Source organism: Tripterygium wilfordii, chromosome 6, assembly GCF_013401445.1.
Source record: "Tripterygium wilfordii isolate XIE 37 chromosome 6, ASM1340144v1, whole genome shotgun sequence".
NCBI classification, from domain to species: Eukaryota; Viridiplantae; Streptophyta; class Magnoliopsida; order Celastrales; family Celastraceae; genus Tripterygium; species Tripterygium wilfordii.
Genome location: NC_052237.1, coordinates 8,720,425 through 8,743,020, shown reverse-complemented (window position 1 = coordinate 8,743,020; position 22,596 = coordinate 8,720,425). Strand labels below are relative to the sequence as shown.

The following is a 22,596-nucleotide window of genomic DNA, read 5'->3' as shown; positions in this document are numbered from 1 at the left end:
GTCATGCGACTTTTTGACACTTGCATTCTACGGCTGGAAAAATGCTAGCCATCATTGTATCAAGAAAATGTACATATAGAAGTGATGATCTATAAGTCTCTAAGTCTTCTACTCTATTTGAAATAGCAGAGCTTGCCCTTTTTTCACATATTATGCGATTAAAATGTTAGGAATTAACCTCCCTAACTAAGAATGAATAGCAGAAAGATTAAAGAAGAGAGACAATAGAAACATAAGATTTTACGTGGTTCACCCTTCACGAGAGTCATTGCAGTTTTCACTATGTCAAGAAAAAGATACAAAGAGATTTCAGTTAATTCAGAATAAGTAGCCCTTTGGGCAACAGAGATATGCTACAATACTGGAACTGCCCCTCTACAGTCTTAAGGAAACAACAGAAATTTCGTATGACCCGGGCCCTATTAATCCATGATGAGGATCCTCGAAACCTATCAAAAAAGGCTTACCTCTCTTGTCTGCAGTTGAAATAGCTTGAAAGACTTACACTCAATACAATATTGACATCTGAACTCATCGCGCTCTGTATTCACTTTAGGTTGCATACATGGCAGAAATTCAACTCATGTTAACTTCATTTTTCTTCCCTGCTTCTGTCCATAATTCACCTCTGAACTCATCCTCGCTGTATTCACTTTAGGTTGCATGCATGGCAGAAATTCAACTCATGTAAACTTAATTTATTGTTTTCTTTTCCTAGCTTCTGTCCATTCACCGTGATTCTTGGGTTATCTCTATATCCCTGTGCAGAAACAAATAGGGAACAACAATCATAACCATTTTTTACCAAAATATATATAATTCCATCTCTGCCTTGTCGTCTATCAAATAGTAAATATTGCTTTTTCAATAAACTGATTACCTCTACCCCATGCAAAGTGAAAGCGGCCATAAATGGGTACCACCAATTTTTGTTTCTACCTTATAGTCAACCAAATTTTGGAATATCCTATCCACTTGCTAGTATGAAGTGTCATCTTTTCAGGCCAAACCGTATGGACTCGGGAGATCCTGAGCTCAATTCCCACTAAGAGCAATATATTTGTGGACACGCGCTGAAATTTGACCCAACTTATCCTATCGTCATGTTAGAAACTTCTATGCACACAGGCCCATATCGGATGTCCAAAAGACAAATTTGTACGGTATGATTCTTGATTTCCAAAAAAAAACCTTCAGACTCAAAAGGCTATTCCATTCCCAAGGTTTTTCATCTTGACAATGCAGTGCACAAAATAATTTGATCTCATTTGAGATTATAGTGAAGCTTCGCAGTTTGTTCAATGTAGAGACCAAGTACCCTTCATGCATAACTACATTCTTGAGATCATGTCTTGCAGAACTATGATATCAAATAACTATAATGTAGCGCTAGGTTTAGTATTTTTAGCCCAAGAAAAGCAAATATGAAATCAAATGTTAACAAAACCAGATCGATGATGTTACCATCCAGAGAATAACATAACATACCTGAAGAGTGCTAGCATACCGAAGCATCTTAATGCATTTGTGGAGGCAATTGATCAAATCATAGTACAAGTTTGAATCCAATTATAGAAGTAGAAACAACAAATGTGACATGAAGAAGTTATAAAGCACATGTAAAATGGTAATTCAGAGTATGCATATCGTTGATAAGGGCGGATATTTCACTTTTCAGCTATTTTCAAGATCGGAATTGAAGGCCCATCTAAATTTATTATCATCTCTGCCTATTGTTTCCATCTTTTTCTGCATGCATGATACTTTATGGACAAATTTGAGATTTTGATCAGAAAACAAGGAAAATAATCATGCAGGGAAAGAAATCAAACACAAACTCATCTTAGGTGCAATAGACATAGCTGCATTTCTGTTTAACAATTAATACAATTGAAAGTTCTTTGTCTAACAAGTTACAAGTAGGCTAAAGCATTTGCTCACCTTTCTCCTTCTGATCCAAGTAGTATAGAATAAACCTTTTATCCATCACATAACCTTCATCGACCATTAGTCTAAACAATCCCCCCAATACGAAATATATGGTGTCAGCTTCTGGATGCATCTTGTCCTCAACAACAAAGCTGTGGACTTTCTTTTCAATCTCAATCCAACTTGTACCTGTTACTTTTGCCACCCCCATTTCCTTCATTTTCTTAATGGTCCCTGCTCTCTCCTTCCATCTACCTTTTAATGAGTATATATTCGCCATTAAAATGTATGGCGCCGCAGTTTCTGGTGCTGTCACAAACAATTGATCTGCTGCATATTTTCCCAGTTCAGAATCACCATGAATGCTACAAGCACCAAGCAGTGATTGCCAAATAAGTACATCAGGCTTCACAGGCAATGCCTCAATAAAACTCTTAGCTTCACTGAGAAGTCCTGCCCTTCCCAACATGTCAACAACACAAGCATAGTGCTCTGACCTGGGGATGATTCTATGAACTTCAGTCATACACTTCAAGAACTCCATGCCCTTCTCAACCAAGCCTACATGGCTACAAGCATGAAGCAAAGAGAGAAATGTAACGTCAGTTGGCTCCACACCCTCCAGTCTCATCTCATCGTATAGTTGTAGTGCTCTAAAGCCATCACCATGGCGTGCAAAAGCTGCAATCATGGAGCTCCATGAGATTGAGTTCCTTTGAGGAATTCGAATAAAAACTTTTATCGATTCCACCAAATCTCCGCATTTAGAGTACATGTTGATAAGCCCATTGCTGACAAAAATATTAGAACTGAAGTTTCTCTTGATAACTAAAGAGTGAATTTGTTCACCTATACCTAAAGAAGTATCTGCACCAAACACCCCCAAAATAGATGAAACCATTTTAGGGTCTATATTGATTCCCATCTTTACCATTTTCACAAAAAACTGTATAGCTTCTTCATCAGAACCATTTTTTGCAAAACCAGCAAGGATTACAGTCATTGAAACCTCATCAAGTTCCTCTGCAGACTCAAAAATACGCCATGCATCTTCTAAACTTCTGCATTTTGAATACATGTCCATAAGTGCACTCTCAACGCACAAATCTGACTGAATTCCCAACTTCCATACATGTCCATGAATTTGACGCCCTTCCACTAATGCCTGTAAACCAGAACAGGCCACTAGCGAGCTCAAATAAGTCAAAGAATTTGGTTTAACATATCCATTACACATCTTCACGAATAAATGCAAACTATTCTCGTACAACTGATTTTGAGCCAGCCCAGAGATTATAGCTGTCCAGCTAATTACATTCCTTTCAAGCATCTCATCGAAAACCTGCTTCCCTGGGCCAAAACATCTGCATTTGAAGTATGATGTTATCAATGCATTGCATACAGTGATTTCACGCTCGTATCCTTTCAAAAGAGCCAATCCATGTATCATTCGACTGACCTTACAAAACTCAGGTGTATCACAAGCAGACAATACTATTGTCAAAGTTGCTTGATCTAACCCATAAAAATCCAATTCAAGCATTTGTTTTAATAGAGCAAAACCTATTTCAAAGTCACCATTCGTTAGAAACCCAGAAATCAACGTATTCCACGATACGGTATTTTTAATAGGCATTTCATCAAACAACTTCACTGCGTCAGTTGATTTCCTGCTTTTAGCATACACTGCGAGGAGAGAGTTCCAAATAAGGACATCTTGAAAATTATCGCGAGTTTCAGGGTTGAAGAATTCATGGTTCTTCATAATGGAGGCATGAATAGAAGTACCCAGACGGAGGTAGCCTTCTCTTCCACAAATAGATAGCAGTTGGGTTATGTCCTGGTGGTTTAGGACAAATGTTGAGGTGTTTATAGATGGGTTCCGGGTAATTTCGGTTTTCAGCGGAGAAATCAGAGAGGAAACCTCAGAGGGAATGTGGGTTTTCAGTTTCTGAAATACCCATTTGGATTTCATCCATGAAAGTTGGAGTCTTGGAGATGGTTAAACTTACCAGAGTTATGCAGTGTTCACAGAAGTTAAGTAACTGCCTTTTGAAATTTGGGCTGAATAAATAAACTAATTTGTCCAGCGGTGGAAGTCGTTTAAAGTTGAAACAATTAAGACTCGAGGACATTATGTTTGTGAGAGAACAGTTGGTTATATTTTTAGAATAAAATGGATGCATATTGTTAAGATCGGGGTTCAAACTAATTAGAAGTAATTTGGTTTTTCTAATCTCGTGGTCTTACACCCATTTTTGGGAAGGATTAGGAGTCTCATTTTCATCCGTATGAGATTCGATTCAGTCTTATATGTCGTCAACGTCGTACAAACTATTTTGTGGACTTAAAATTTACTCACTCAACCGTCTGAATGCTAGATTGGGTGGTTCCTTGGTTTAAACAAAGGTTAATTAGCACTAAGTCCCAAAAACCAAATTTTTATTCCAATAGGTCTACTCTACGTTTTTTCAACCCATAAAAATATAAAATCCATAGGTGGATGAAATTTATTCCATTAAGTAAAAATTATTTAAAATATATTTTTATTAACCATACTATTCTCAACCCTTTATTTCTAAATTTTAATAATTAAATATCTTTTCTGATATTAGTATGATTGGACAGCCATAACTCGCTTGTTTGAAGATTCGAACATTTTAGAGATCAAATCGAGTCTCAAAGTTTGCACATCGAATCTATGTTTTTGATGTTAATGTGTTCTACGTCAGTGTGTTTGGATAGTGATAACTCACTCATTTGAGTTCCGATTAAAATTATTTTTAAAGTGTTCAAAAGAAGAGTCTAAGACCCAGAGAATTGTGTCTAATATATTTTTAAAAATTCAAACATTTTATATATCAAATCAAGGCCCAAAGTCTGCATATCAGACTGTGAATAATATAGACACAAATTTATCTGCACTAAATTTATATGCATTATATGTTGTGGTTTTGTTATGGTTAATACATATTGTAAGGTTTTATTATGGTTAGTATATATTGAAGTTTATCTTTACTAAATTTACAGTGGAGATAAATTATATACACGGTAGATAAATTATATGCTAGATAAAAATTCTTTATGTATTATAGATAAATTATATGCACTGGAGATAAATTTATTTGCATTAAATTTATATATGAGATTTTTTCATCTCAAAATATATTGATGAATGATCTTATTTGAAAGAGTTTTCTATATTGATTTAGAATATGTAATTTTTTTCAAAAATACATCAATCATGTATTTTGAGAAAAATCGTTTTGAAATTTCGTTCAAAAAGAAAAAAAAAAGTTAAAACGGATGATGTCATGCTTGTAGAGAAAAAAATGTCGGAGAACATGTGAACAAATAAAGAGATACGCCATTACAAGGTGGCATGGGACAGAGGACGTCTCGCTTGTCCCATAGGCTTTTCAATTTTGTGTAATATTCACCAATGCTCATATTACCTTGAAGGCAATCATGGATTTCTTGTTCAATTTGGAATAGATACACGATGTTGGTGAGACCAAGTCGTTCCTTCAGTTCACTCCAAAGACTGGAAGCACCTTCATTGTACATGATGCTTTGTCCAATATCGGGTGATATTGTGTTGAGGATCCATCCTTTGACAAGAAGGTTGCACCGAATCCATTGTTTCATCTCTGCCGTAGACTCTATCGGTGGTTTTGTCACAATTCCATCGATGAAGCCGTCTTTATTTTTGACGATGAGAGCCATGAGCATCGCATGACTCCAAATGGGATAGTTTCCTTGGTTCAACGATTGTGTCACCAAGACTAGGCCTGGTTTATCCGAGAGGTGGAGGTAAAGAGGATTGCTTGGATCATCATACCTCTGTGTTTGGATTTTGGCTATCTCATATTTCTCTGGGGCATCGTCGTCGCTCTTTGCCATTGAAGACTGAAGAGAGAGGGACGACTCGTTTGTGTTTTACGGGACGAGTTTCAACTATGCTCTGATACCATGTTAAAAAAGATAAAGGAGAACGCAATTCTGCTATTGGAAAGTTATATATTATTACGTCTGTGATGCTAGTACATATACAAGAGGAGTCTGTCTAAGACCTGATTTACAACAACATACTATGCCTAAATATTTGCTGTCACTTATGGACATTTCCTAATATATGTATGTACGTAAGTAAACCAAATCAATGCATTGATACACATATCTTTAGTCAACTTGTTGTATCCTGAGTATCCTCCTTGACATATTGAATATCTTTCTCAACATTACATCATAATTCTTGTGCAATGTATGCATAATAAATAAAATTTACAACTTGAAATGATCTCCCAGTTTTTCCTGCTACAGGATTATTTGCATTATTGGGAGGTAAAAAAGTTGGACAATGATGCCTTAACAACCGGACAATGTTTACATCATTGTGTGTGTGTGCGGGAACTCTCAATTGAAGATAAAATGCAACAACAATTGCTTAAGAAGATATGAGCATGTATAACGTAAAAATAGCAGTACAGTGATGAGAAGAATCGATAGAATATGTATAATAAAGAGTAAAGAGCGAAGAGCAAGACTTAAAGGACATGACTTGTAGTAAGAAATTTATGGATTCGGTAGAAAGTTGATGAAAGTATGATTCTAAATAGAAAGGAATGACGGAAACGAATATACATAGTGGATTCTTGTTTCATTTTTTCATACTCATATAGCCGACCCCATGTTTTTGGGATAAGCACTTGGATAATGACGATTAATACAAAAAGGGAAAAGAATCGAATTGCCCCCTAAACTTTGATGATTGGGTCGATTGAGTCCCTAAACTTCATTTTGGGTCAAACAGGTTCCTGAACTATCATGAATGATGTCCGTTACCCCTTCTTCACATTTGTCATCCAAATTTGCTTATTTAACCCATTTTACCAAAGTACAAGGGGGTTAAATGAACAATTTTTGTAAGACACATGGCGTCCATGTTGGTAACATATAAGGTATTTAACGGAAAAAACTTGTCAAATCAACGAATTTGAATGGAAAATGTGAAAATGGGTAACGGACATCATTCATCATAGTTGAGGGGCATGTTTGACCCGAAATGAAGTTTAGGTGCTCAATTGACCCAATCATTAAAGTTTTGGGGTCATTTCGATTCTTATCCCAAAAAAAACTAATAAACATACGAGAGGAAGATAAGATAGCATATAACAAAGCAAACTATCATTTCTCTTATTATAGAGACGAAAAAAAAAAAAAAAAAAAAACCTCCCAATGTGCATATGCAGGCACAGTTTATTTTCATACGTACAGAAACCAAACCATTCATTCAGAACTTTTACTAGTACTTTGGGACACAAAGCTAGTAAGTTTACATGGGAGTACTTCTTGCCAATACGGGCTTCATCTATACATGTTTAGGTGAATTACCTACCACCAGGTCCTGGAGTTTTTGGAGGTCGATTTGAATCTCCACCATGCCACAAATCATGGTACACGAGTTTCGAGAGACGACTAAGTTTCGGCGGGATGGAACCAGACAGTGAATTATTGTAGAGATGCAGATCAGTCAGCTTGCTCAAATCACCCAAAGATGCTGGAACTGAGTCACTTAGCTTATTTCCAGAGAGGTTAAGGACTTGAATATGTATTAACCGGCCAATTGATGATGGGATTTTCCCTGTAAACTGATTACTTGACAAGTCAAGATAGACGAGTTCAGAGAGCTGACTGATTTCATCTGGGATTGAACCATGAAATTCATTCATGGTGAGATTGAAGTGTGAAAGATTGGGGAAAGATGAGAATGAGAGTTCATGGAGTGTGCCATTTAGGCCTGAATTGGCAAGATTGATTGCAGTGACCCTTCCACCATGGCAAGAAATCCCAAACCAAGAGCAAGGACTGGTTTTGGTTTTAGGATGAAGAGTCATCCATGAAGGCAAGAGAGGTTTGGTTTTGCTGTGAAGGCTGGCTTTCCATTTCAGAAGAGCTCGTGCTTCCTCTGTTGAATCAGAAGCATTAACATTAACAAACAAAGGTAATATAAAGAACAAGCTTATCTTCAAGAGTTGCAATCCCATTGCTGTGTGTTTTTGTGTATTGCTTATTACGATGTATACATACATTTATAGGATTTTACAGCACATTTTCGTTCTCCATGTTGTTCAAATATTATTGGCAGAGACTAAAATGCTGTCGTGGGTCTAGGTCGCCATTGAAATGGTCGGAAAACAAGCAAATTATTCAGTGTCGATTTCTGGATTTGTCGATGTCAGCGTTCACTTTACGTTGCTGAAACGGCCGAAAATTCTACTAATGTTAACTTCATTCACTGTCTATCATCTTCTTCCAATATATCTATCAGCAGCAGCATAATTTGACTCTGCAGTATCAACCTATCAGATTACAAAATTTTCTTTCTCATTCAATTAATTCAAAATGGGTTCCACCTTCTTCTTGTTCAATGTCATTTCTTTTCAATTTTTTCTGTTTCTAGTAATGCGACTTTTTGACACTTGCATTCTACGGCTGGAAAAATGCTAGCCATCATTGTATCAAGACAATGTACATATAGAAGTGATAATCTATAAGTCTCTAAGTCTTCTACTCTATTTGAAATAGCAGAGCTTGCCCTTTTTTCACATATTATGCGATTAAAATGTTAGGAATTAACCTCCCTAACTAAGAATGAATAGCAGAAAGATTAAAGAAGAGAGACAATAGAAACATAAGATTTTACGTGGTTCACCCTTCACGAGAGTCATTGCAGTTTTCACTATGTCAAGAAAAAGATACAAAGAGATTTCAGTTAATTCAGAATAAATAGCCCTTGGGCAACAGAGATATGCTACAATACTGGAACTGCCCCTCTACAGTCTTAAGGAAACAACAGAAATTTCGTATGACCCGGGCCCTATTAATCCATGATGAGGATCCACGAAACCTATCAAAAAAGGCTTACCTCTCGTCTGCAGTTGAAATAGCTTGAAAGACTTACACTCAATACAATATTGACATCTGAACTCATCGCGCTCTGTATTCACTTTAGGTTGCATACATGGCAGAAATTCAACTCATGTTAACTTCATTTTTTTTCCCTAGCTTCTGTCCATAATTCACCTCTGAACTCATCCTCGCTGTATTCACTTTAGGTTGCATGCATGGAAGAAATTCAACTCTTGTAAACTTTATTCTTCTCTTTGCCTAGCTTCTGTCCATTCACTGTGATTCTTGGGTTATCTCTATATCCCTGTGCAGAAACAAATAAGGAACAACAATCATAACCATTTTTTACCAAAATATATATAATCAGGAGTATAATTCCATCTCTGCCATGTCGTCTATCAAATAGTAAATATTGCTTTTTCAATAAATTGATTACCTCTACCCCATGCAAAGTGAAAGAGACCATAAATGGGTACCACCAATTTTTGTTTCTACCTTATAGTCAACCAAATTTTGGAATATCCTATCCACTTGCTAGTATGAAGTGTCATCTTTGCAGGCCAAACCGTATGGACTCGGGAGATACTGAGCTCAATTCCCACTAAGAGCAATATGTTTGTGGCCACGCGCTGCAATTTGACCCAACTTATCCTATCGTTGTGTTAGAAACTTCTATGCACACAGGCCCATATCGGATGTCCAAAAGACAAACTTGTACGGTATGATTCTTGATTTTCAAAAAAAAACCTTCAGACTCAAAAGGCTATTCCATTCCCAAGGTTTTTCATCTTGACAATGCAGTGCACAAAATAATTTGAACTCATTTGAGATTATAGTGAAGCTTCGCAGTTTGTTCAATGTAGAGACCAAATACCCTTCATGCATAACTACATTCTTGAGATCATGTCTTGCAGAACTATGATATCAAATAACTATAATGCAGCGCTAGGTTTAGTATTTTGAGCCCAAGAAAAGCAAATATGAAATCAAATGTTAACAAAACCAGATCGATGATGTTACCATCCAGAGAATAACATAACATACCTGAAGAGTGCTAGCATACCGAAGCATCTTAATGCATTTGTGGAGGCAATTGATCAAATCATAGTACAAGTTTGAATCCAATTATAGAAGTAGAAACAACAAATGTGACATGAAGAAGTGATAAAGCAAATGTAAAATGGTGATTCAGAGTATGCATATCGTTGACAAGGGCGGATATTTCACTTTACAGCTATTTTCGAGATCGGAATTGAAGGCCCATCTAAATTTATTATCATCTCTGCCTATTGTTTCCATCTTTTCCTGCATGCATGATACTTTATGGACAAATTTGAGATTTTGATCAGAAAACAAGGAAGATAATCATGCAGGGAAAGAAATCAAACACAAACTCATCTTAGGTGCAATAGACATAGCTGCATTTCTGTTTAACAATTAATACAATTGAAAGTTCTTTGTCTAACAAGTTACAAGTAGGCTAAAGCATTTGCTCACCTTTTTCCTTCTGATCCAAGTAGTATAGAATAAACCTTTTATCCATCACATAACCTTCATCGACCATTAGTCTAAACAATCCCTTCAATACGAAATATATGGTGTCAGCTTCTGGATGCATCTTGTCCTCAACAACAAAGCTGTGGACTTTCTTTTCAATCTCAATCCAACTTGTACCTGTTACTTTTGCCACCCCCATTTCCTTCATTTTCTTAATGGTCCCTGCTCTCTCCTTCCATCTACCTTTTAATGAGTATATATTCGCCATTAAAATGTATGGCGCCGCAGTTTCTGGTGCTGTCACAAACAATTGATCTGCTGCATATTTTCCCAGTTCAGAATCACCATGAATGCTACAAGCACCAAGCAGTGATTGCCAAATAAGTACATCAGGCTTCACAGGCAATGCCTCAATAAAACTCTTAGCTTCACTGAGAAGTCCTGCCCTTCCCAGCATGTCAACAACACAAGCATAGTGCTCTGACCTGGGGATGATTCTATGAACTTCAGTCATACACTTCAAGAACTCCATGCCCTTCTCAACCAAGCCTACATGGCTACAAGCATGAAGCAAAGAGAGAAATGTAATGTCAGTTGGCTCCACACCCTCCAGTCTCATCTCATCGTATAGTTGTAGTGCTCTAAAGCCATCACCATGGCGTGCAAAAGCTGCAATCATGGAGCTCCATGAGATTGAGTTCCTTTGAGGAATTCGAATAAAAACTTTTATCGATTCCACCAAATCTCCGCATTTAGAGTACATGTTGATAAGCCCATTGCTGACAAAAATATTAGAACTGAAGTTTCTCTTGATAACTAAAGAGTGAATTTGTTCACCTATACCTAAAGAAGTATCTGCACCAAACACCCCCAAAATAGATGAAACCATGTTAGGGTCAATATTGATTCCCATCTTTACCATTTTCACAAAAAACTGTATAGCTTCTTCATCAGAACCATTTTTTGCAAAACCAGCAAGGATTACAGTCATTGAAACCTCATCAAGGTCCTCTGCAGACTCAAAAATACGCCATGCATCTTCTAAACTTCCGCATTTTGAATACATGTCCATAAGTGCACTCTCAATGCACAAATCTGACTGAATTCCCAACTTCCATACATGTCCATGAATTTGACGCCCTTCCACTAATGCCTGTAAACCAGAACAAGCCACTAGCGAGCTCAAATAAGTCAAAGAATTTGGTTTAACATATCCATTACACATCTTCACGAATAAATGCAAACTATTCTCGTACAAATGATTTTGAGCTAGCCCTGAGATTACAGCTGTCCAGCTAATTACATTCCTTTCAAGCATCTCATCGAAAACCTGCTTCCCTGGGCCAAAACATCTGCATTTGAAGTATGATGTTATCAATGCATTGCATACAGTGATTTCACGCTCGAATCCCTTCAAAAGAGCCAATCCATGTATCATTCGACCAACCTTACAAAACTCAGGTGTATCACAAGCAGACAATACTATTGTCAAAGTTGCTTGATCTAACCGATAAAAATCCAATTCAAGCATTTGTTTTAATAGAGCAAAACCCATTTCAAAGTCACCATTCGTTAGAAACCCAGAAATCAACGTATTCCACGATACGGTATTTTTAATAGGCATTTCATCAAACAACTTCACTGCGTCAATTGACTTCCTGCTTTTAGCATAGACTGCGAGGAGACAGTTCCAAATAAGGACATCTTGAAAATTATCGCGAGTTTCAGGGTTGAAGAATTCATGGTTCTTCATAATGGAGGCATGAATAGAAGTACCCAGACGGAGGTAGCCTTCTCTTCCGCAAATAGATAGCAGTTGGCTTATGTCCTGGTGGTTTAGGACAAATGTTGAGGTGGTTATAGATGGGTTCCGGGTAATTTCGGTTTTCAGCGGAGAAATCAGAGAGGACACCTGAGAGGGAATGTGGGTTTTCAGTTTCTGAAATACCCATTTGGATTTCATCCATGAAAGTTGGAGACTTGGAGATGGTTAAACTTACCAGAGTTATGCAGTGTTCACAGAAGTAAGTAACTGCCTTTTGAAATTTGGGCTGAATAAATAAACTAATTTGTCCAGCGGTGGAAGTCGCTTAAAGTTGAAACAATTAAGACTTGAGGACATTATGTTTGTGAGAGAACAGTTGGTTATATTTCTAGAATAAAATGGATGCATATTGTTAAGATCGGAGTTCAAACTAATTAAAAGTAATTTGGTTTTTCTAATCTCGTGGTCTTACACCCATTTTGGGGAAGGATTAGGAGTCTCATTTTCATCCGCATGAGATTCGATTCGATTCAATCTTATATGTCGTCAACGTGGTACAAACTATTTTGTGGGCTTAAAATTTACTCACTCAACCGTCTGAATGCTAGATTGGGTGGTTCCTTGGTTTAAACAAAGGTTAATTAGCACTAAGTCCCTAAAATTAAAATTTTATTCCAATAGGTGTACTCTATGTTTTTCAACCCATAGAAGTATAAAATCCATAGGTGGATAAAATTTATTCCATTAAGTAAAAATTATTTAAAATATATTTTTACTAACCATACTATTCTCAACCCTTTATTTCTAAATTTTAATAATTAAATATCTTTTCTGATATTAGTATGATTGGACAGCCATAACTCGCTCGTTTAAGCTCTGATTCAGACAATTTTTATGGCATTCGAAAGAAGACTCAAAAATCCAAAGAATTTGGTTTAATATATATTTGAAGATTCGAACATTTTAGAGATCAAATCGAGTCTCAAAGTTTGCACATCGAATCTATGTTTTTGACGTTGATGTGTTCTACGTTAGTGTGTTTGGATAGCGATAACTCACTCGTTTGAATTCCGATTGAAATGATTTTTAAAGTGTTCAAAAGAAGAGTCTAAGACCTAAAGAATTGTGTCCAATATATTTTTAAAAATTCAAACATTTTATATTTCAAATCAAGGCCCAAAGTTTGCTTATCGGACTATGAATAATATAGACACAAATTTATCTACACTAAATTTATATGCATTATATGTTGTGGTTTTGTTATGGTTAATATATATTGTAAGGTTTTATTATGGTTAGTATATATTGAAGTTTTTCTTTACTAAATTTACAATGGAGATAAATTATATACACGGTAGATAAATTATATGCTCTGCACAAAAATAGTTTTATGCACTGCAGATAAATCATATCATATGTAGATAAATAAATTTTATGTATTATAGATATATGTACTGTAGATAAGTTTATTTGCATTAAATTTATATATGAGATTTTTTCATCTCAAAATATATAGATGAATGATCTTATTTGAAAGAGTTTTCCATATTGATTTAGAATATATAATTTTTTTCAAAAATACGTCAATCATGTATTTTGAGAAAAATCGTTTTGAAATTTCGTTTAAAAAGAAAAAAAAAAAGTTAAAACGGATGATGTCATGCTTGTAGAGAAAAAAAAAATGTAGGAGAACATGTGAACAAATAAAGAGATACGCCAATGCTAAGAGTTATGTAATTTTATCTTTCTGTTTTAGTTTTTATTCAAAATATAAGGAATATGCTAACGATTTTAAATTCACATGCCATTGTATTTGTTTCATTTTAACGAAATAAAAAGGAGCATATATGTCATTTAATCATTTTTTTAAACTATCTTTATTGAAACAAATCTTCCTAATTATGACCTACTACTGTTGAGTATAAATCTCCATTGCACACTAAAAATACAGATACAATACAAATAAACATAAATGATGTATTGATCTTTCACTATTATTGGATTAACACCAATTCTACACTGTGTATACACAATCTTCCAACAAGAAAGAAAAATTCCAGCAGGACTCAGATAATTTATAATGAGATTAAACAAGCTGATCATCACGGTGTCTTGCAAGTGGCCTGGTGTTGTTCCAAAGCCACTGACGGGCAGCGCCGACCAGGAAAGGCGATACCTACCAGTGTTGAGCTTGTTATTACACTTCTTAATACAAAAGCAAAACAACAATATTATATGCAAAACAGATGCTGAACGGTTGATATGTATAATATTTTGTTTTCTGATTTCAAAAAGAAATCAACGTTGGCTGGAATTCCCTGAAGTTCATGCTCAGTTTGATAGAAAATGCAACCAGAGAATGCAGAGTATACTCCTCCCAAAGGAAAAAAGAAAAAGAAAAAACTGGGGATGGGACAAAAATCGATCAGGATAGTTACAGTTTTAAGCACTCTAAAAATGTTTCACAGCAGCGGTCAACGAGTGACAATAAAATCACAACGGTGTTCCACATAGATATATGGCACACGGCTAGTATATAAGCAAACCGCATCTCTTAAGTTTGTATTTGTCAATACCTTGTCCCAAACTTGTGAATGGTAATCATTGAGCCAATTGACTTCTGCATCAGAGAGCAAAGCTGATTCAACCAGTTTTGTCTGCAAGGTGAATGGAACACATTCATATATATGTACGCACCATAATTTAACTATGACTTTGAGGACAACATTAAAAAGGAACAGATTAAAATCATTCAATTCTAAGGGTATAGAAGCACTTAGATGCTTAGGATTATAATCTATAATTCATAAGCCTCCAAAGCATTTATGCTCAGCCTAGCTAACGACCACGAGCATGAAAATTTAGAAATGCCAATTTTTCCACATTCTTCATGCCGCTTTAAAATTTGTATTTCATTAGTCTACTCCCCATGGAAGAACATGTTAGACAGGTTCCACAAGCAATTAAACCCCAATTTCCATGCAGACAAAACTCCAGGAATCATGAACGTCTTTTTTGTTGCAATCGTAAATAATTATCATTGGCCAACTAAGAGTATTCTTGAAATGACATTTAGCTTGCTAAACATCCTCATGAAAAAGTTGTTTGCAACAAGGCATTATCATTCTGAACCACCTACCTGAATGGGGACGAACGTGAGTTTCTCAAATCCTAAATACCCAATTCCACCAAAACGATTTGGGGTGTCTACCTCTTTCACATGAAGAAGATTCTGCAAGATGATGAAGAAGACATAGTAAGAACACCAAAATAGGAGGCAAGTAACAAAAAGCAACTTCGATAAAAGAGTGAAGTCACAATTATAAAGAATGAGCCTATGGTGTGACAGATTTGAAAGATAAAGCACTTTAAGTCCAAGAAACCAACTATTAAAAGGGTAAAGGTAAAGGTAAAACGTTTACAAGACTCTCACGGTGGGTGGGGGTCGAGGGGAGGCAAGTTGTAAGCAGACCTTATCCCCCCGTAATATGTGGAGAGGTTGTTTCCATGAATTGAACATGTGACCTCTAGGTTGCATCCTTGCAACTCTACCACCGATAAGGGTATCTAATTAAATTCAATAAGTCAACTAGAAAACCCTGGTGTGATATTTTAGCTGACAAGTGATAATGGCATCTTCTTCTTTTTTTCCCTGAGAAAGAAGTCATAATTGCATTGCAGAGCAATTTCATAAACAAAAAGGCGTAGAAGGCTCTATGAAGGTACCTCAATCCGAATACCAAAGGCATAATCTTCATAATAGCCAGGTTCATTGCTAACAATCATCCCTTTCTCCAAGGCAGTCATGTTTCCAAATCGGTGGCTAATACTTTGAGGGCCTTCATGAACATTCAATGCAGCTCCTACACCATGTCCAGTCCCTAATCGAATGAGAACAAGGAATACTGTTATAACATTTTTCTCGTTCAATTCATAACTTCCTGACCCTTCAATTTGCATAATTTAGTAAGTGGGCAAGATAAATATCAAATACCATGGCGGTAATCAAGTCCGATCTTCCAAAGAAATGAACGGGCAAATGCATCCAATACAAAACCAGGGGTATTCTCAGGGAATATTGATTGATCAAGAGCTATATGGCCCTGGGAAGAACAAAACATCTCTTAAGTACCAAAATAACAAGCACCCTTAAATGCCACATAGATCATCCTGAGAAGCAGAAACATTGAGAAAACCAAGTCTGAAAAGCTACACAAAGCAGAACAGAAGGCACTATGACAAAATTATTATGTCTCTCAAACAGCTGAAATCAGTAACCTGAAAAATCTAATACGAGGATTAGAAGGTCGCAATATTCACAATAAATGTCCGCACAGTCTTCATATAAAAAAGTCAAATCAAGAAAAACTCAGCACCTGTAAAACTCGGGTAAAACATTCTTTTTGTCGTGCAGTAGGTTCACCAAAATGCACAGTCCTGGTTATATCAGTTGTTCCATCAACATATTGAGCACCACTATCTAACAGGAAAACCTTATTTTTATCCACAACACTACAATTATCTGGTTCTGGTCTGTAGTGAATGATAGCTCCATTTGCACCAGAACCTGTCAGATCATTGACCCATAAGCATTAAAACTGAAAAGTAGAAAATCTTTAAGTAAATAATAATAGGAAACTGAGACAAAAGTGTACAAGTTATAGGGGATCAAAGGGAAATTAAACAATAGCAAACAAAAAAACCCACAAGGAAATTAGACTATATCAGTAGTTTTGACTTTTGAATGAGTGATCACCAAAAGGTCAGCATATAATATATTCTTACAAGTTACAACAACCCAAAAGAAGTGATCTTCAATTAATAGATGAGAAATTCAACTAGTGGCTGACTATTTCATCACTAATGATCCTTTAAGAAACTGCTTGAAAAATTCAAAGCTTCAATTATGTAAAGAGTGAGGGCAGAATCATAGCCTCCTAGGTAATCAAATCAAACTCAAATGCCTAAGAAAAGAAGAAGGATATTGAAAAATACACAAAATCATCGTACCACTAATAGTGTCAAAACTTGTATCCAAAAAGCCTTCCTGCTTTGAGCGGAATTCAAGAAGTTTGTCCGCAACATCTACCTCCGTCAATTTCACATCATTGTGAATTTCCTCTTCAAGCCAAGCCCAAAACTGAGCAAGGGCAGCTGCATCCCTATGCCAAAAAAAATTAGACCTTACCATTTAATCAAAATAAAATTAGCCAATCTTCAAGAAGAGCAACGATATTTGAGTCTGTGCACCTATCTTTTTATCAATCTTATCGTGGTATCGGAGTGAGAGGTCTTGGGTTCAAACCTTAGCAATTTAAGTCCCCTTTTGTTGTTGCCCCAAGTGGGCCTTTGTTGTTGCCCCAAGTGGGGGCCTGTAAGAGCAGTCCCAGTGTTGGGCCTCATTTGTTATGCACGTGTTGGGTGGAAAAAGTAAATACCTTAGATGGGAATTCCGCATCCCTTCTATCTCTGCAGGATTTTTAATAGCTTTTGCCAAAGAGATTGGTGATCTCTTATAAACACCCATGGATACCCAGGATTGACCACTAGAGCCATTCAATGTCTTTGTTCCATGCCCAATGGTGCCAAGATATCTGTCAAAAGCAGACTTATAGGTGTCCACAATGGCAGCATTAACAGATGATGGATCCATCCAAATTTGAGCTCCATGTCCACCTAAACTGAAAGACAAAACTATGTCTCAGAGTGTAAAGTGGTTTTAGAATAAGTTTATCATATGCTAATACTGAACGAGTAAGCCTATCGCTAATCAATGATCAAACTTCTGGTGCTTCAAAAAAAGGTGTATGCACTTTCTACGCAGATTGGTATGAGCTTCAGTGAAAAGTAGTAGAACAAAAAAGAATCTTAGAATACACACATTCACCCATTATAGGATGCTCCTGGCACACACAGACACACACACAGAGAAAAAGAGAGAGCTTGCCTTTCTATCTCCGAAAGGATAGAATCATATGGCTTCAACTCTATGCCAGCATTGGTCAAATGATTCACCACCTCTGGGGTGACTTTGGAATTATCGACAAATAATTTGGCTCTGTCAATCTCCACAATTAAATATGCATATATAACTGGTGAGTGTGGAACATCGCCTCCTCTCTGCAAAACAAAATCTAGAGCATAATTTTGAATGGACATTAAGACAAGATATTGTTTTTAAAATATTGTTAAGACTATAGTATTCTTTTGATTTGCACATGCCAGTGAAAATGTGAAATCCATGGTGCCATAAGTGCCTCTGTTGTAGATTGTTATTGAAGTAATCAACTGCCAATTATATTAACAGGAGAGGTGTAGAAGCATCTCTGGTTCAACCAAATATTGAAATACAGTTCAAAAAAAAGTAGGTGAGAAATATTACCAAGTTCAGCAGCCAGCAAATCTCATCCAGCATAGATATAATGATTGCAGATGAATCAGCCTCAATTAGCTCAGCCCTTATGGTAAACAATTTTGATGCCACATCTAGACCAGCATACTTTAGGTCATGCACTCTAATAGGCTTATTAGGAGGTTTTGGCCTTGATTTCATCCATATTTCATCCACAAGATTTGAATTGTATAAATAAACCAATTCAAGGTTCCTCTTAGATATGGATTCCTTTAACTCCTCAGCAGCATCAAAGGAAAAAAGATACTGTTTCCTTCACAAGAATAAGAGCAATATGACATAGGACATAAGTAAGCACGAAGAATGGTATGAGCATTTGGAGGGCGAAAAAAAAAATTTAAAAAGTGAAAAAGAAAGGGCATCAGAAATGCATCAAAAAAGGTTGAGAAAGGGTAGCAAAAAGGGCAAGGAAAAAAACTATATCCTAAGAGACTTAAGTGGATGTGCTCATTTTTGGCCATATATAATGGAGCATTCAACATATACTTCAAAATGGACATGAAAATTTCAGATAATAAAACTGACAACATTTCAACCAACCAGAACAAATACTTCAATATGAAAATTTGCTAGGAGAAAGATAGGAGCAGGAAATTAAAATCCACCAAATTTTAGGAGATTGAGTAATTGCTCACAGGATCAATGCCAACCCTGCCACCAGGAGCCAAAACATCATTAAGCCATTCACTTGCAGTTGGAACTCCGCTATTGCCAGCCCTCATGAGAATCCAGCTCGAGCTCAACTGCTTCTCAGCCTAATCATAATAAATGCATCATTGGCAATACCTACTGTATAAAGATTAATAGAACCAGAAATGAAAGTCATTTCATTTGTTTTGGGTAGAGATACATCAAAAGTTGAATACTGCGACTAGAGAACAAGCAGATCAACCAGCAGTTCTCTAAAAACCTGAAAAAAGTAACGACCATCTGTCCAGAGAGCAGCTCTATCCTTTGTGACAACAGCAGTGCCGGCGCTACCAGTAAACCCTGATATGTAGGCCCTCCTCATATAACACTCGGCAATGAACTCGCTCTGCAAATCAAATGAAGGACAACAATTTTTAATTACAAGATATGGAATAGAATCTATCCGTTAATTCTCAATTCCTCCCAACTGCATAGTACATAGTGAATTTCAACAACTTGAACACTACAATTGGCCATCATAAAACAATCTGTACCTGAAACTTTTCAAGGATTACAAGGCTGTAATATTAATTGACAACAAAACGACATAATTTCATCTCCCAAATTCTTCAATTAAAAACACCAAGAGCAGCACATTTTGATAATAACATTCCAAAACAGCCATACCCCCAGCTCCCGTTTCACAAGGACACGCCATTCGGCCATTACAAGCCCTCTAAAGCTATAATTCAGAAAAATCGAATAGTTCAAAAACACCACAACTCGCAGAGATTAATCAAGAAACAGCCAAAATTGAATCTTTTAAACATTAATAAACAACCGTCATAAGCTACTGCATCCTAAAACTAAGAAAACAAATACAAAGAAAGAGAAAACCCAATTCAAATTTTCACGAAAAAGAAGACGAGGACCTGGTGGGCATCCTGAGAAGGGATAATATAAGCATCGATGCCAATTCCAGGCTTCGAGAAGAGCTCACGGAGAGCACAGAGCTTCTCTTCCGGTACGAACTCAGTGATGATGTTCCTGCGGAGTTCCGACGAAGGCTTGGCAGTAATAGAACTGCAATTGCGAGCAAGAAGAGGGGAATATCTGGGTTTTCGAGAAGTCAAGTGGTGGCTCTGGAATTTCCGCAGAATGGAAGGGAGGGACGAGGAGAGTAAGCGAAGGGAGAGAGGGCATGAGTGGAGAGCAGAACAGAGAGTGAGAGACGGTGTGAGGTAAAGAGGGCGCATCGCCGGCGATGGTAACGAGTGCATGTTTGCAATTTCACAGAGATGAGAGAAAGATATGGCCTCGTGTTTGCAAAGATAAAGTCTTCCCCTCCAGATAGAGCAAGACCAGCGCACCTTTGAAGTTTGAACGGTGTCGTTTAATCTCTTTGAATTTTTTGTATTTAGCTCGAAAAGAGAGTCTTTCACCTCTATAGAGCTTGAACTGTATTCTCTGTCTCTGCAATCTCCACTCACCACTCTCACTTCAAATTCCATGTAAATCACTCAGAAATGGCGATCATTACAGAAGAGGAGCAAGACCCACAACTAAGGAACACAGTACACCAATCCCCTCCACCTCCTAAACCGAAATCTGACGAGAAACTGAATGTATTCGCTTTCTGGTTCTACTTTACAGTCATAGTGAAGAGGAGCAAACATGATAATCATCACCACCATCATCATGGTCATGGTGGCCATGACCTTATGGACTCTGTCATGAATGGAGCAATTGATTAATGCCATACCTTACCCAAGTCATTTTGCTTTATGTTATAACATCATGTCATATTAGAGGGTTAATACCACTTTTGATCACTGAAAGATTTTACATTTTCCAATTTGGTCACTCAATGTTCAAATGTTTCAATTTGGTAACTAGAAGTATTTTTTTGTTTCATTATAATCACTCGGTCAGATTTATGATATTTCGGTCAGTCAGAGTGCCACAATACTGTTAAATTTTGACGACTTTGCTAGATGGAAAGATGACTGAGTTAAAATTGGTGATGTGGCATTGAAAGATATTCCCACAAACTCCTAAACCCTAAAATCTCATAAAAATCATACGATTTTCTCACAATTTTTTGTATATCTACTGTTGCCGTCGTCGGCCCGTTTCAAAGGAGAACTCCACAAAATCTTCTCCGGTCCGTTTCAAAGGAGCTTTTATCATGGAGGTATGGCTTTCAAATCCAGATCGAGAAAAGATCTCTGACTGTCGAGTGGGGATCCTTTGTTGAAAAAATGGGGCCTTGATGAAGTTCTTTTGAGGCTTTGATGACAGCTTCTAGAAGTGCTCGTAGATCTTCTTTGTCTTCTTTGTATGCTTTGTCCATGGCCTGGGTACTGCTTGGGTTGAAGCTTCAAGCATGTGGGTACAGAGGGGAGCAAGATAGGGACAACGAAGAAGTGGTAGTACCTAATTTTGAATCAATTAATCTGAATTGAACAAGCCATAGACAAACCCATAGTTGGGTTCCTTAACTACAAGATCCTATTTGTATCATTGGAGAGTTGAAATCTGCAACGGGCACAAAGGAAATCAGGGAGGTGATTTTCTAATTTTTATTTTGGTTAAAACATTTGTTAATAAATTTGTATTTCAAAATCTTTTCCCACGTGGACAAATGTCGGGACACACTAACAAGAAATCAATTGGAGATGATGGTCAAAGTGCCACATAAGCACTTTGACTGACCAAAATATCAAAAATCTGACCGAGTTACTATAATGAAACAAAAAACAACTTTTAGTTACCAAATTGAAACATTTGAACATTCAGTGATCAAATTGGAAAATGCAAAATCTTTCAGTGACCGAAAGTGATATTAACCCTCATATTAGAAGTCTGTAATCCTATAGCTTGTATCAACTTATGATTACACTATGTAGATCTCATTGATGGCTATTTTGGTTAGCAGTGTTAAGGTTATATTGCAAAACACTGGTCGCTTATGTATCAGTTGACCAGTTATTTTGTTTCTCTAGATCTTTTATGAGACTAGCTGATTATCATAATGTAATGCTTTTGAAAATGGTTTCAAATCCTAGACTTGTATTGGGACTGATGAATTTGTGCATTCATTTACTGACTTATAATGGTATTATCATGTTAATGATTTGTAATTTATAGAATTCTAGTTCCGTGGTCTTGTTCCACTTTTAGTAACTCGAAATTTACACGCACTCAACTATCAAAAAAACATACATTAGTTAAAAAAATTACAGGCTTTCTTTAAAAAGGAAAAAAATGTCTCAAAGGAGTGAGTTTGGGCACAGCGACCAACTCCCCGTTCCATAACCAGGTTTCGTGGCATAGATCTCCAGATTCCATATAAATCTGATGCCCGGACTCCCTGTAGTGCTGGTGCAGCAGTAGTTCCCTAGCCCGTAGAAGGGCTATAACGGAAGGCTCTTAAGATCGATTCATCCTT

General features: G+C 36.7%; 4 protein-coding genes across 4 annotated transcripts; all 4 read right to left on the bottom strand.

Moving 5' to 3' along the window:
* Positions 1-1,828: 1,828 nt before the first annotated feature.
* On the bottom strand, positions 1,829-3,976 carry LOC119999883 (pentatricopeptide repeat-containing protein At3g05340-like). Its single transcript, XM_038847673.1, has one exon. The coding sequence runs from the start codon at positions 3,902-3,904 to the stop codon at positions 1,925-1,927; it is 1,980 nt and encodes a 659-aa protein (XP_038703601.1). The 5' UTR covers positions 3,905-3,976; the 3' UTR covers positions 1,829-1,924.
* A 1,265-nt stretch (positions 3,977-5,241) lies between these two features.
* LOC120000689 lies at positions 5,242-5,832 on the bottom strand. Its single transcript, XM_038848817.1, has one exon. It carries the CDS (start codon positions 5,830-5,832, stop codon positions 5,242-5,244), a length of 591 nt encoding a protein of 196 aa, XP_038704745.1.
* Positions 5,833-10,225: 4,393 nt separating this feature from the next.
* On the bottom strand, positions 10,226-12,465 carry LOC120000923 (pentatricopeptide repeat-containing protein At3g05340-like). The gene has a single exon (XM_038849091.1). The coding sequence runs from the start codon at positions 12,299-12,301 to the stop codon at positions 10,322-10,324; it is 1,980 nt and encodes a 659-aa protein (XP_038705019.1). The 5' UTR covers positions 12,302-12,465; the 3' UTR covers positions 10,226-10,321.
* Positions 12,466-14,060: 1,595 nt separating this feature from the next.
* Positions 14,061-20,809, bottom strand: LOC119999436 (aminopeptidase P2-like). Its single transcript, XM_038846998.1, has 13 exons — positions 20,078-20,809; positions 19,426-19,551; positions 19,151-19,270; positions 18,486-18,761; positions 18,051-18,223; positions 17,542-17,784; positions 17,114-17,265; positions 16,480-16,670; positions 16,098-16,206; positions 15,830-15,984; positions 15,243-15,335; positions 14,680-14,760; positions 14,061-14,279 (listed from the first exon to the last, which is right to left on the bottom strand). Exons 1-13 carry the CDS (start codon positions 20,654-20,656, stop codon positions 14,190-14,192), a joined length of 2,388 nt encoding a protein of 795 aa, XP_038702926.1. The 5' UTR covers positions 20,657-20,809; the 3' UTR covers positions 14,061-14,189.
* Between the last annotated feature and the right edge of the window lie 1,787 nt (positions 20,810-22,596).

Excerpts from the sequence above, each read along its gene's own strand:
- LOC119999883 (XM_038847673.1), bottom strand. The coding sequence starts at position 3,904 with ATGAAATCCAAATGGGTATTTCAGAAACTGAAAACCCACATTCCCTCT.
- LOC119999436 (XM_038846998.1), bottom strand. The coding sequence starts at position 20,656 with ATGGAATTTGAAGTGAGAGTGGTGAGTGGAGATTGCAGAGACAGAGAA. Across the intron at positions 16,671-17,113 it reads AAGTTTTGACACTATTAGTG|GTTCTGGTGCAAATGGAGCT; the intron begins GTACGATGATTT and ends ATGATCTGACAG. Across the intron at positions 15,985-16,097 it reads CGGACTTGATTACCGCCATG|GGACTGGACATGGTGTAGGA; the intron begins GTATTTGATATT and ends TCATTCGATTAG.
- LOC120000689 (XM_038848817.1), bottom strand. The coding sequence starts at position 5,832 with ATGGCAAAGAGCGACGACGATGCCCCAGAGAAATATGAGATAGCCAAA.
- LOC120000923 (XM_038849091.1), bottom strand. The coding sequence starts at position 12,301 with ATGAAATCCAAATGGGTATTTCAGAAACTGAAAACCCACATTCCCTCT.